The 13,693-nt window shown below is 38.4% G+C and overlaps 2 protein-coding genes across 2 annotated transcripts; both read right to left on the minus strand.

Moving 5' to 3' along the window:
• Positions 1-435: 435 nt before the first annotated feature.
• On the minus strand, positions 436-8,044 carry LOC122841671 (zinc finger protein 675-like). Its single transcript, XM_044135196.1, has 4 exons — positions 7,749-8,044; positions 5,870-6,460; positions 3,804-4,394; positions 436-2,310 (listed from the first exon to the last, which is right to left on the minus strand). Exons 1-4 carry the CDS (start codon positions 7,945-7,947, stop codon positions 1,361-1,363), a joined length of 2,331 nt encoding a protein of 776 aa, XP_043991131.1. The 5' UTR covers positions 7,948-8,044; the 3' UTR covers positions 436-1,360.
• Positions 8,045-9,607: 1,563 nt separating this feature from the next.
• LOC122841706 (zinc finger and SCAN domain-containing protein 2-like) lies at positions 9,608-13,452 on the minus strand. The gene is made up of 2 exons (XM_044135254.1): positions 13,208-13,452; positions 9,608-11,637 (listed from the first exon to the last, which is right to left on the minus strand). Exons 1-2 carry the CDS (start codon positions 13,404-13,406, stop codon positions 10,502-10,504), a joined length of 1,335 nt encoding a protein of 444 aa, XP_043991189.1. The 5' UTR covers positions 13,407-13,452; the 3' UTR covers positions 9,608-10,501.
• Between the last annotated feature and the right edge of the window lie 241 nt (positions 13,453-13,693).

Consider the following 13,693-nt stretch of genomic DNA (forward strand, 5'->3'; position numbering starts at 1 on the left):
ATCTTCACAGAGACCGTCTGTGTGGAGTTTGCATGTTCTCCCCGTGTTTGCGTGGGTTTTCTCCGGGTGCTCCGGTTTCCCCCCACATCTCCTAAAACATGTCGGTCAGGTCAGTTGGTCGCTGCAAATCGACCCAAAACACTTTAAGAGACTCCAAACCATAAAGTCCAGTTTTATTGTTGAACTGGTCAGATTAACTGGTCAGATTAACTGAATCAGCCTTAAAAACCTTATTAAAAAAATAATTTCACCTCACAAATGGACCAAAAGTCGCTTGTTTCCTCATGTTAAAAAACAACTTTCTTCCTCTTTCTCTGTTAGGTCTAAATGACCTGAACACAGACACAAAGAAGAGACAAGAGTCAGAATTTAGTTTTACCTGCAGAGAGAAAACAGTAGAAACCCAGTTACAGATTTCAGCCTGAACTCTGGAGCTTCAACTGAGTCTTTTTCTGCTTTTATTAGAATTGGGAACCACCCAGTAACAGACAGTGGGCAGCCCTGAAGGAAGGGGGAGCAGAAAACAGCTGCACACTCACATGAATACAAGTCATTCATACAATCCTGAGAAGCATATTTCATAAGATAAGAGTAAAGGTTTAGAGTTCCTCTGGGGGAATCAACTCCTCGTTCATGGTATCGCCCTTGATAAATTAGGGCATTTCTCTGCAGATGCAACTAAGAGAAATCTGTGAGGTACTGTCAGTTCAGACCCCAGAGGGTGAAGAGCTGGTCATTTAAGTGGAGTTGTTTCATTTATTATAAGTTAGTGGAGCCTCAGTCAGTGGTTTGTGTCGCTACGGAAAACAAGGTAGATGCATTATCTGCATTATGTGTGATGAGATTTGGATTCACGATTCAACTAGGTGAAAATTAACCACATCACATAAAAATGCGGCCAAGGAGCCGATGTTACTATGATTAAAAGTTGTCGGGTAAAAATAGTCCATGACCATTTTCTTTAAATGTTGTCTGTCGAAATGACATAACAAAAATGTTTAGTGCAACCTCTGCATGGGCCAAAAATTCCTGGCAGTGCCCTTAGGAACAGGGATGAATCTAAAACCTGCAGGACATTCACTGTTGACGAATTGCATTGGAGACCTCTGCACTTGGCAATTCCAACTCCATCATTCTTATGTACGCGTTATATATTTGTTTCATGTGGAAATTCAGTTTACCATAATGAAAGACATTTTTCACTCCATATTTTATGTGAAAACCACATCTCATCCATCATTCTATCTAAATGATCAATTCCAGAGAAAACTTTTTGAAGAGTTTGGCTTCAAAATCTTGTATGTGTTTTTATGCAAATCCTCAAATTATTCCTTTGACAGAAGCTTTTTTCACAAGATTGTCATGATGGAAAAGGTTTCTCACCTGTATGAATTCTGTTGTGGGCAATTAAATGACCAATTTGAGAAAAACATTTTGCGCATGATTTGCATGAAAAAGGTTTCTCACCTGTATGAATTCTCTTGTGGACATTTAAAGTACTACGTCGTGAGAAACGTTTTCTGCAAACTTCGCATGAAAAAGGCCTCTCCCCTGTATGAACTTTCTGGTGAACTCTTAAATCACCAATTCGTGTGAAACTTTTGCTGCATGATTCACATGAAAAAGGTTTCTCTCCTGTATGGATTCTCTTATGTGTAATTAAATCTCCGTTTTGTAAGAAACTTTTTCCACATGATTCGCATGAAAAAGGTCTCTCATCAGTGTGGGTTTTGTAATGGTTTTTCAAGTTCCACTGTTGGATGTAACATCTCCCACAAATGTCACATTTGAAAGATCTTTTCTTTGCACTGGTACCAGCCTGACTCTCTGACACAGAGGAGCTGCTTCCTTCCTGATCTTTGCTTTCAACCACTGGAGAGATACGACGGGAAAGCTGCTCTGTTCTTCTCTCTTCTTCATTCATATCATCTTCCTGAAGAGTAGAAGTCTCAATCAAAGCAGCAAACTGCTTCTGGACAAGCTGCTCTCCCTCCTGACTGCTGCAGAGGTTCTTCTGGTTCTGTCCAGTTGGTAAATGTTCTGGTGGCTGCAGTTCATGTTGATGCACGGAAGACTCTACCTCCTCTTCTCTTACATATGTTAGTGGAAATTCTATTTCCTCATGTTTGAGCAGTGCAGGTTCTGGTTCATCCTCTTTTTTAATCCATTTTGGTTCTGGTTCCATCTGTTCCTCTTCAGTCCACTGATGTTCTGATTCTTTCTGGTCCTGACTGGACCTACTTGCCAGGCTACAGACTTGTTGGATGACAGAAGCTTCCTCCTCATTGGAGACACTTGGCTGTTGGAGGTCTGTGGGAACAAAGGATGACATCATTAATATAATTTAATTGATGACTCTCTCATGGATCAGCCTGGTTTTTCCTGGAGATTCTGGACTGTGCGCATCATGCAGTTCATATAAAATTAGTTTGTAGAGTTGATCTGAAAAGCAGGTAAAGTGTCCTCCACACAGTTACAGCTGTGGCAAAAATACTGATGTCTGTAGCTGCCAGTATTTTACTGCAAATTTAGTTTTACTACTGCATTCACTTTATGAGTAAGCTACTGCAAGAAAATGTAATGCAACATTTTAATGTACAGACTTAGTTTTATGATAGAATAGTAATACCTTACCCAGTGTAGGCTTCTTGTTAGAAGCGCTAAAATTAGTGCGGTTCTAAAATGCATAATCATAATGTCACATAACACAAAAGAGGATGCAATAAGTAACCTTCAGAACAAGATTTTTTATTTAAAGTCATCACTTAGCCTCAAACCAGATATATATATATATTTGCAGTATATTCAAACATTCAAAACAAATAACATACAACCATTCCTCAGAGAACTGGTAAAAAAAATAGCCCTTCAAAGACAAGATATAGCTTACAATGGAATAAAAATTGAAGCCGTACAGTTTACAGTGACATAAACTGGGTTTAACTGATTAATTTATACAACCTTAAGAATACAAAATGGAGCATGCAGTGGTGGCGCAAACGTGTCGCACAAAACATGTTTAGAGGCCTTAGTTCTTAACGCGGACGTCGCGGGTTCGGCTACCGGTCCCGACAACCTTTACCGCATGTCTTCCCCCTCTCCTCACCCTCTTTCCTGTCTGCCCACTGTCAGAAAATTACGAGCCAGTAGCGCCGCAAAAACTCTTTGGAGAAAAAAAAATTTAAAAAAATACAAAAACATAGTTCTTGAAGAAATATCCATGTGTCACTAAACAAATCAAAGAAAAAAGACTTCTACAAGCAGCCCGGCAGGTAACTGAGGTAATGGTCACACGGTGACAGTAGACAGCACTGCTCCCTCTCCATCCATTTCTATAGAGCTTGCACAGTGAGGTTAAAGTCGCTAGCTCTCATCCAGCTGATGTGGATGTGACATTTTAGTGATGCTACAAAAGAAAGTTGAAAATTGTTCAACTTCTGTCGCTGTCATTGTTATTGTGTCCCGTGTGTTGGGTTCAGCCCGAGTGGTGGAAAACTGATGCTATTAGCTCCCTGTGTGTTTAGCCGTTACCAAGGAAACGGAGGGCAGGGAGTAACACGAGGCACCAGAGTGAAACCTTTTGTCATCCAGTCGCTTTGGTAAAAAGAGAAACAACGAAAAGAAACAAGCAATATTATCGCCATGATTTAGTTATCAAGCTCATATTATTGATTTGTGAGAATAAATGGTTTATTTATCGCGACAACCCTTGTTCTCAAACATATGACTTTCCTTGTGAGAATTTCACTGGCTAATTCGAGAAAAAAAATTTCCGCATAGCTGTAATGAAAAAGGTTTCTTACCTGTATAAATTCTGTCATGTTTTTTCAAGTTACACTGTTGGATGTAACATCTCCCACAAATGTCACATTTGAAAAATCTTTTCTTTGTCCTGGTACCAGCCTGACTCTCTGACTCAGAGGAGCTGCTTCCTTCCCAATCTTTGCTTTCAACCACTGGATAGATACAACGGGAAAGCTGCTCTGTTCTTCTCTCTTCTTCATTCATATCATCTTCCTGAAGAGTAGAAGTCTCAATCAAAGCAACAAACTGCTTCTGGACAAGCTGCTCTCCCTCCTGACTGCTGCAGAGGTTCTTCTGGTTCTGTCCAGTTGGTAAATGTTCTGGTCGCTGCAGTTCAGGATGATGCACTGAAGACTCTACCTCCTCTTCCCTTACATACATTAGTGGAAATTCTATTTCCTCAAGTTTGAGCAGTGCAGGTTCTGGTTCCTCCTCTTTTTTAATCCATTTTGGTTCTGGTTCCATCTGTTCCTCTTCAGTCCACTGATGTTCTGATTCTTTCTGGTCCTGACTGGACCTACTTGCCAGGCTACAGACTTGTTGGATGACAGAAGTTTCCTCCTCATTGGAGACACTTGACTGTTGGAGGTCTGTGGGAACAAAGGATGACATCATTAATATAATTTAATTGATGACTCTCTCATGGATCAGCCTGGTTTTTCCTGGAGATTCTGGACTGTGCGCATCATGCAGTTCATATAAAATTAGTTTGTAGAGTTGATCTGAAAAGCAGGTAAAGTGTCCTCCACACAGTTACAGCTGTGGCAAAAATACTGATGTCTGTAGCTGCCAGTATTTTACTGCAAATTTAGTTTTACTACTGCATTCACTTTATGAGTAAGCTACTGCAAGAAAATGCAATGCAACATTTTAATGTACAGACTTAGTTTTATGATAGAATAGTAATACCTTACCCAGTGTAGGCTTCTTGTTAGAAGCGCTAAAATTAGTGCGGTTCTAAAATGCATAATCATAATGTCACATAACACAAAAGAGGATGCAATAAGTAACCTTCAGAACAAGATTTTTTATTTAAAGTCATCACTTAGCCTCAAACCAGATATATATATATTTGCAGTATATTCAAACATTCAAAACAAATAACATACAACCATTCCTCAGAGAACTGGTAAAAAAAAATAGCCCTTCAAAGACAAGATATAGCTTACAATGGAATAAAAATTGAAGCCGTACAGTTTACAGTGACATAAACTGGGTTTAACTGATTAATTTATACAACCTTAAGAATACAAAATGGAGCATGCAGTGGTGGCGCAAACGTGTGGCACAAAACATGTTTAGAGGCCTTAGTTCTTAATGCGGATGTCGCGGGTTCGGCTACCGGTCCCGACAACCTTTACTGCATGTCTTCCCCCTCTCCTCACCCTCTTTCCTGTCTGCCCACTGTCAGAAAATTACGAGCTAGTAGCGCCGCAAAAACTCTTTGGAGAAAAAAAAAAGAATACAAAAACATAGTTCTTGAAGAAATATCCATGTGTCACTAAACAAATCAAAGAAAAAAGACTTCTGCAAGCAGCCCGGCAGGTAACTGAGGTAATGGTCACACGGTGACAGGAGACAGCACTGCTCCCTCTCCATCCATTTCTATAGAGCTTGCACAGTGAGGTTAAAGTCGCTAGCTCTCATCCAGCTGATGTGGATGTGACATTTTAGTGATGCTACAAAAGAAAGTTGAAAATTGTTCAACTTTTGTCGTTGTGTCCCGTGTGTTGGGTTCAGCCCGAGTGGTGGAAAACTGACGCTATTAGCTCCCTGTGTGTTTAGCTGTTACCAAGGAAACGAGAGGGCAGGGAGTAACACGAGGCACCAGAGTGAAACCTTTTGTCATCCAGTCGCTTTGGTAAAAAGAGAAACAACGAAAAGAAACAAGCAATATTATCGCCATGATTTAATTATCAAGCTCATATTTTTGATTTGTGAGAATAAATGGTTTATTGATCGCTACAACCCTTGTTCTCAAACAAATGACTTTCCTTGTGAGAATTTCACTGGCTAATTCGAGAAAAAAAAATTCCGCATAGCTGTCATGAAAAAGGTTTCTTACCTGTATGAATTCTGTAATGTTTTTTCAAGTTCCACTGTTGCGTGTAACATCTCCCACAAATCTCACATTTGAAAGATCTTTTCTTTGCATTGGTACCAGCCTGACTCTCTGACTCAGAGGAGCTGCTTCCTTCCTGATCTTTGCTTTCAACCACTGGAGAGATATGAGGGGAAAGCTGCTCTGTTCTTCTCTCTTCTTCATTCATATCATCTTCCTGAAGAGTAGAAGTCTCAATCAAAGCAACAAACTGCTTCTGGACAAGCTGCTCTCCCTCCTGACTGCTGCAGAGGTTCTTCTGGTTCTGTCCAGTTGGTAAATGTTCTGGTCGCTGCAGTTCAGGATGATGCACTGAAAATTCTAGTTCCTCTTCTTTTACATACGTTAGTGGAAATTCTATTTCCTCATGTTTGAGCAGTGCAGGTTCTGGTTCCTCCTCTTTTTTAATCCATTTTGGTTCTGGTTCCATCTGTTCCTCTTCAGTCCACTGAGGTTCTGCTTCTTTCTGGTCCTGACTGGACCTACTTGCCAGGCTCCAGACTTGTTGGATGGCAGGAGCTTCTTCCTCATTTGAGATGCTTGGCTGTTGGAGGTCTGTGGGAACAGAGAATGACATCATTAATATAATTTAATTGATGACCATCTCATGGATCAGCCTGGTTTTTCCTGGAGATTCTGGAAAGTAGGTAGCATACAATTAATCTTAAAGTATTTTGCAGAGTTTAACTGAAAAGCAGGTAAAGTGTCCTCCACACTAATTTGGATGAGTTTCCCTCACTGAGGAGGACTGTGGTTTGGGTGAAAACCACTCCAGGTCTCCCTGGCCCAGTCCCAATACCCTGGCTGCACATAAGGGTTTAAATGCGTAGAGAATTGGGACAGTTCACCCTTGTGTCCTAACTTCACCATCCAGAATGGTGGGACTAGTCACTGTTTAAGTACTTTGCTGTTAAAAAGCATAACTACAACAAAAATTAGATTTTACATCAACAGTATAGGTATTTTTGCTTTCCAAATTCACCGCTGGAGATATTTGAGTACTCATGTGTTTTATGACTTGTTGAATACGGAGCAAAATTTGATTTTATCCCACATTCAGCAAAGTGAAATAAAAGTTATTTAAATTCTTTACCCTTAAAAACAGATTTTTTTTTTCTCTTCTGCAACCGACATAGCTTGCTTAGTGAACATTGCCATATTTTCAAAATGGCAAAAAAAATAAATACACATTAAAATGCATTATTATTCACTTTAACAGTCTTGAGGATTTTTGCACTTTTAGCTTCAGCTGTATTGAGACAGGATTGCAGCTTTGCTCTGTTAGATCAGGGCTGTGCAACCTGCAGCTCCAGACCTGCAAATGGCGCTGTGGCTTAATTACTATAAGCAACAATTAAATATTGCTTATTTTTTGTTTCATACGTTTGTTCTGTGCCCCTCTGAAAAAAACAACAACACATCTTACCCTTCCTCCCCTCTCTACTTCCTAATAACCTTCACTGCAGTAATCAGACCTGGAGGTGTGTGGACGGACAGCATGCAATATTTGTAAGGACTTACAAAATCACGTATGAGCTTATAAATAAAGGATTTACACATTATATTCCATAATATCCAGCACTGATAATACTTGGAATAATATATTTTGTCACGGGGCTTGAATGATCTCCATCTGGTTTTCAGAGACTCGTAAACAGATTTTCTGTTTGTGCTGCAACATTTTGTCCTGAGCCACAAAACTATCAGCCTGTGTAGCATCCGAGCTAGCAGCTAAAACAGTTTCTGTTCAGCCCCGTTTAGCAGCAGCTGGAGCTGCAGCAACTATCGCTACTGACGGATCTCTGTCTGCCTGGAAAACATCCCCACTTTTATCCAGACCTACCAGAACTTTGTCTCTGCAGCTCCGAACCGATTCTGTGTAGCTTAATTTCTGGTTTCCAGTTGATCCCCATCATTCTGCGCTGAGCATCGAGCTCTTCCTCGTAGCAAATGATGGTTTTTTCAACCTCGGTGAAGATTTCTTGAGCAGCAGCAGTTAGTCTCTCTCTGATAAACTCTCTGAGATGCTGAACTGAAGACATTGTTACTGAACTATTAGCTGCAATGGGACAATGCAGAAGTTTTCTAGCTTAGCCTATGCAGGTTTGTTCTTCTTTTCTATCACGGCGGATCGCAAGCAACTTTAATCTATATCGCCACCTGCTGTACATGATTGTGTAGTAACATTACATTCATTAAATTCTGTTCTTTTTAAATGTTGTATTCTGAAGATAAATAATTAATACTTTCCTTAATCTGTTAATATCCACTATGTTTTCTTCATTTCCCAATATTCTTTTAAGGCTCCATTCCTGTCCTTCTAACTATTCTTTTCAATCTCTCCCTTTCAGGCTCATATTTTACAATTCATCAACACCTGTTACATATTTTCTTTCTCTTTACATCCTTCACTTTTATTATTATTTTCTATTAGACATAAAATGTCATTTAGATAGGCATGACTGACTCTTAATCTCATCATTATTTATTCCCTTCTTTTTCTCTCAATATTTTTTAATTAATACTTTTGCAATTTTATAAACTCCTTCCTTTATCTTCATTCTATCTTTTTGCCATATTTCTATGTTTTTACTCTTGACTAATTTTCCTCCCCCTTTTCCAAAAGCAATTACTCACCGTTATTGCCCTAAAAAGTCCTTTTTGCTAATTTGTCTTCCTTTTCATTGGCTTTTACAACTTCATGTGCTGGTACCCAAAAGAACCAAACATCAGTTCCACTCCTAAATAAACTGTGCTGGATTTCTAATACGAATTACGATCCATCTCAATCCATTAATCTGGAATTTTGAATATTCCCAACAGTTTTGTAAAATTGTTAAAGATACATTTTCTTCTACTTTTAATTTCCATCCAATATAGACATAATTTTATTCATCTCATTTCCATTGGAGTCTCTCCAGTCTATTAAAAGAGCCTTAATAGGTGTCGTTTTCACTTTAAGACTCTGTAGTTGTGGATTTAAATATTGTATAATCTCTTCCAGTAACATTATCAGTAATATGTTTATATTTCCTGTAAATTTAACATTTTTTAATACAAAAACACAATGGACCGCCGGTGGACCACCTCGGCGCCCCGACCACCGGGCTTAGCAAGTTTTCTGGGGGAAACCCTGAGGGAGGCTGTCTATCTGTAACCCAGTTTCTCTTCAAGAGAGGTGGATACACTGTAGTGTGTGAACAACATTTAACTCAGTTAGCTTAGCTACAGACTGCCGTTTGCCTAAAGTACACCAGCATATAATCAGTGAGGGTAGTATTTACCAAAATAGTTCTATATTTAACGTGTCCCTGTATCTTTTGTACCTCCTAACAGATGAGTCAGTCAGCAGCAGTCCCAACTCCCCAGACAGAGCTAACATCTCCCTATTCCTGAAAAGGTGATCAGCACTCTTCAGTGACATGCTAGGCTAGTTAACGTCATTCCAGGGAGGAATTTTGTTTTCTCTGTTCCTTTTACAATTACACAACAAAACTACAATATTTATTATTGACAGAAATTCAAACAATCTTTCTAAAATGCTAATAAAAACAGCCTCCTATCTGGACTGGATGCTGGGCGGTTTGAACAGTGAGCATCTTACCTTAACTTAAATATAAGTTATACATTATCTTGTCACTTTCCTTCTTAACTTGTCCCCTATTTTTCTCCTAAATAAAATGAACAAAATACAACTACAGAACATTTTGAGAGAAGTGTATATTTGTGTATATTTTTCACAATGCCTGTTACTGGTGGGGTGAGACCTTTCAGAAAGCTGCAACTGATGAATATTATTTTGTTCAGAAATCTGTTGTGTGCAATACTCTCACATTAAAACATTAACAGCATAATTCCAGAGTAAAGTTATACATGTTAGAAGTTCTAACTTTGTTTTGTAGTAGTTAAAGTTTATTTAAGTGTCTTGGTTTTTTTTGTTAATTTCAAGAATTCTTAGAATATGTTTTGCTTTTAATTTTTTCCATTAAGAAAATAGCATCTAACATTTGGCTTTTACTACTTTTCCTGCTGTTAAGCTTGCTTTGAATAGAGTATTGCAAACTGTATGCAGACTGTTGCATATATAATTCACTAGCAGTAAATATTGTGATGTACCAGTATTGGACCAAAAAAAGCAAGGCAGTTGCAAAGATTTAGTTATGCTTCAGTTATGGGTCAAACAGCCTGAAGAAATAGAGACAGCTACTGCACAGGGGGCAGCCAATTCTATTTTTTGTCATGGGGCCCAAAATCCCTGGCAGGGCCCCTAGGAACAGGGATGACTCTAAAACCTGCAAGGCATTAAATAATGAGAAATTGGGTTGGAGACTTCTGGACTTTGCAATTCCAACTCCATCATTCTTATGTACTTGAGAGTATTTGAGACTAAAATGGTGTGCAACTATCTATTTTAACAATTCAAATGCAAAATATACCATAATATGCATTAATATATTTAGTAGTAATCATCTTGGCACAACTACAGAAACTAATATCAAATGTTCTCCGAAGCACTGGAGAGCAGCTTTCTGTCATTCACATTGGTAGAAAGCAATATTATTGATATCATTTTATAATCAAGCTCATTTTTATTTATTATCCAATTAATTGATTTATAGCGAGAGGCAACATTTCACCTCTATGACTTTTCTTGTGACGATTTAAGTGAGTAATTCGAGAGAAACCCTTTCCGCATGACACGCACGAATAAGGTTTCTTACCTGTATGAACTGCCTGATGAAGATTTAAATAACTAACGCGAGAGAAATTCTTACCACATAACTGGCATGAAAAAGGCTTCTCCCCTGTATGAATTGTTTTGTGGTCATTTAAATGACTAATTCGAGAGAAACACTTTCCGCATGATTGGCATGAAAAAGGTTTAACACCTGTATGAATTTTAACGTGACGATTTAAATTACTAATTCGAGAGAAACACTTTCCGCATGATTGGCATGAAAAAGGTTTCACACCTGTATGAATTTTAACGTGACGATTTAAATTATTCATTTGAGAGAAACTCTGTCCACATGATTGGCATGAAAAAGGCCTCTCACTGGCATGAACTTTCTTGTGATGAATTAAATCTCTTGGAGGGAAACTTTTTCCACATGTTTCACATGAAACAGGTCTCTCAACAGCGTGGGTTATGTAATGGCTTTTCAAGTTATACATTTGTGTGTAACATCGCCCACAAATGTCACATTTGAAGGACCTTATATTTGTCCTGGTACCAGCCTGACTCTCTGACACAGAGGAGCTGCTTCCTTCCTGATCTTTGCTTTCAACCACTGGAGAGATATGAAGGGAAAGCTGCTCTGTTCTTCTCTCTTCTTCATTCATATCATCTTCCTGAAGAGTAGAAGTCTCAATCAAAGCAGCAAACTGCTTCTGGACAAGCTGCTCTCCCTCCTGACTGCTGCAGAGGTTCTTCTGGTTCTGTCCAGTTGGTAAATGTTCTGGTGGCTGCTGTTCATGTTGAAGCACTGAAGAATCTAGCTCATCTTCTTTTACATTTGTTAGTGGATATTCCATTTCCTCGTGTTTGAGCAGTGTAGGTTCTGGTTCCTCCTCTTCTTCTTTCATCCATTTTTGTTGTGGTTCCATCTGTTCCTCTTCAGTCCACTGATGTTCTGCTTCTTTCTGGTCCTGACTGGACCTACTTGTCTTACTACAGTCTTGTTGGATTGCAGAAACTTCCTCCTCATTGGAGACACTTGGCTGCCGGAGGTCTGTGGGAACAAAGAACATCATTAATATAATTTAATTGATGACTCTCTCATGGATCAGCCTTGTCTTTCCTGGAGATTCTGGTCAGTAGGCATCACAGGGATTAACCGTAAATCTAAAGTTAGTTTGTAGAGTTTTACTGAAAAGCAGGTAAAGTACCCTTCACATTAATTTGCAGTCATTGCAAAAATATTTAAAAGACTTCAGTCCCAAAGTACAGTTTCATATAGATTTTTTAATTACAATTAAATGTTTAATTTTAGAGCATCCATACAGTGAAGAACTCATGTTATATTAAGACAATGCGTTTTGATGTACAGAAAAAATAATTTTTACCCAGCAGCAGCACTGTGATGTAGGGGGAAAATCAGTAAAACTTCTTTCGTATAAACTCAGAAAGCAGCAAGCGGAGAGGACTATACACAAATTGAGAAATCCTTTAAATGGTCAAATAGAAACTGAAGAGGAGAAAGTTCAACAGTGTCTTTAGAAATATTACGGAAAACTTCATTCCTAAACCCAAGTAGATAATAATCAAGATGTCAATACTTTTCTGTCTGAACTAGAGTTACCAACAGTGACAGAGGAACAAAATAAAATGTTAATATCCACAATAACCAAAGACGAAATTCACTCAGCAATTAAAAGACTAAAAGGGGGGGAAATGGCAGGGGCAGATGGATTTGGCCCAGAATGGTACAAAATAATGCAGGATCATTTGACTCCTACCTTGCAAAAAGCATTTAATTGGGTAATGGAAAAAAAAAAAAAATTAACCCCCCTCATGGAGGGAAGTAATAATCTCTATAATTCAGAAAGAAGGAAAAGATAACCTAGATTGTAGTAAGTACCGCCCAATCGGTGTATTAAATATTGATTATAAGTTGTTCACTTCCATCATCTCAAAGAGACTTGAAAGAATTTTACCAGGACTAATGCATAATGATCAAACAGGCTTTATCAACATTGTCAAACTCAAGACAACATTAGAAAGGTTTTGCAAATAATGAACCAGGTTCACAGACAAAAAAAATAGAGACTTTAGAATTAAGTTTAGACGCCGAAAGGCATGTGATTCTGTGAGGTGGTCTTTTTTATATCAGGTACTTAAGAGATTTGTATTTGATAAATCTATATATATAAAAAAAATACTATTTCTGGGTTGTATAATAAACCAACAGCCAAAATCAAAATTGCTGCATGTCACCACTCCTCTTCGCCTTGTTCATAGAACCATTGAGCCAATGGATTAGACAGCGACGGGATATAATTGGAGTTAGAAATGTGATGCGATATAGAGACTAATTTCTCTTAGTCTTTCTTGAACAAAGAACGAGAAGAGAGCAACCCCTTAATTAAGGTTGAAATAAGGCTCAAAATTAAGTGGATACAATCAAGAAAAGATCAAAAAGACTGGCCTAAAATGAACCTGTGTAGCATCCGAGCTAACAGCTAAAAACAGTTAATGTTCAGCCCCGTTTAGCAGCAGCTGGATTTGCAGCAACTATCGACACCGATGGATCTCTGTCGGCTGTCTTCCGTAAAAGCATCAGCACCTTTATCCAGACCTACCAGAACTTTGTCTCTGCAGCTCCGAACCGATTCTGTGTAGCTTAATTTCTGGTTTCCAGTTGATCCCCATCATTCTGCGCTGAGCATCGAGCTCTTCCTCGTAGCAAATGATGGTTTTTTCAACCTCAGTGAAGATTTCTTGAGCAGCAGCAGTTAGTCTCTCTCTGATAAACTCTCTGAGATGCTGAACTGAAGACATTGTCACTGAAATATTAGCTGGAATGGGACAATGCAGCAGTTTTCTTCTTCTTGAATTTATTGGTTGGCAGCTTATTGGTTACACCAGTGTGGTTCGTGATGGCGATCACACTCGTGATGAGTGTGGTTCGTGATATCTATCTATATATATATATATAGATAGATATCTATCTATCTATCTATCTATCTATCTATCTATCTATATATATATATATATATATATATATATATATATATATATATATATATATATATATATATATATATATATATAGATAGATAGATAGA

This window comes from Gambusia affinis, linkage group LG12 (genome assembly GCF_019740435.1).
Source record: "Gambusia affinis linkage group LG12, SWU_Gaff_1.0, whole genome shotgun sequence".
In the NCBI taxonomy this organism is placed as follows: Eukaryota; Metazoa; Chordata; class Actinopteri; order Cyprinodontiformes; family Poeciliidae; genus Gambusia; species Gambusia affinis.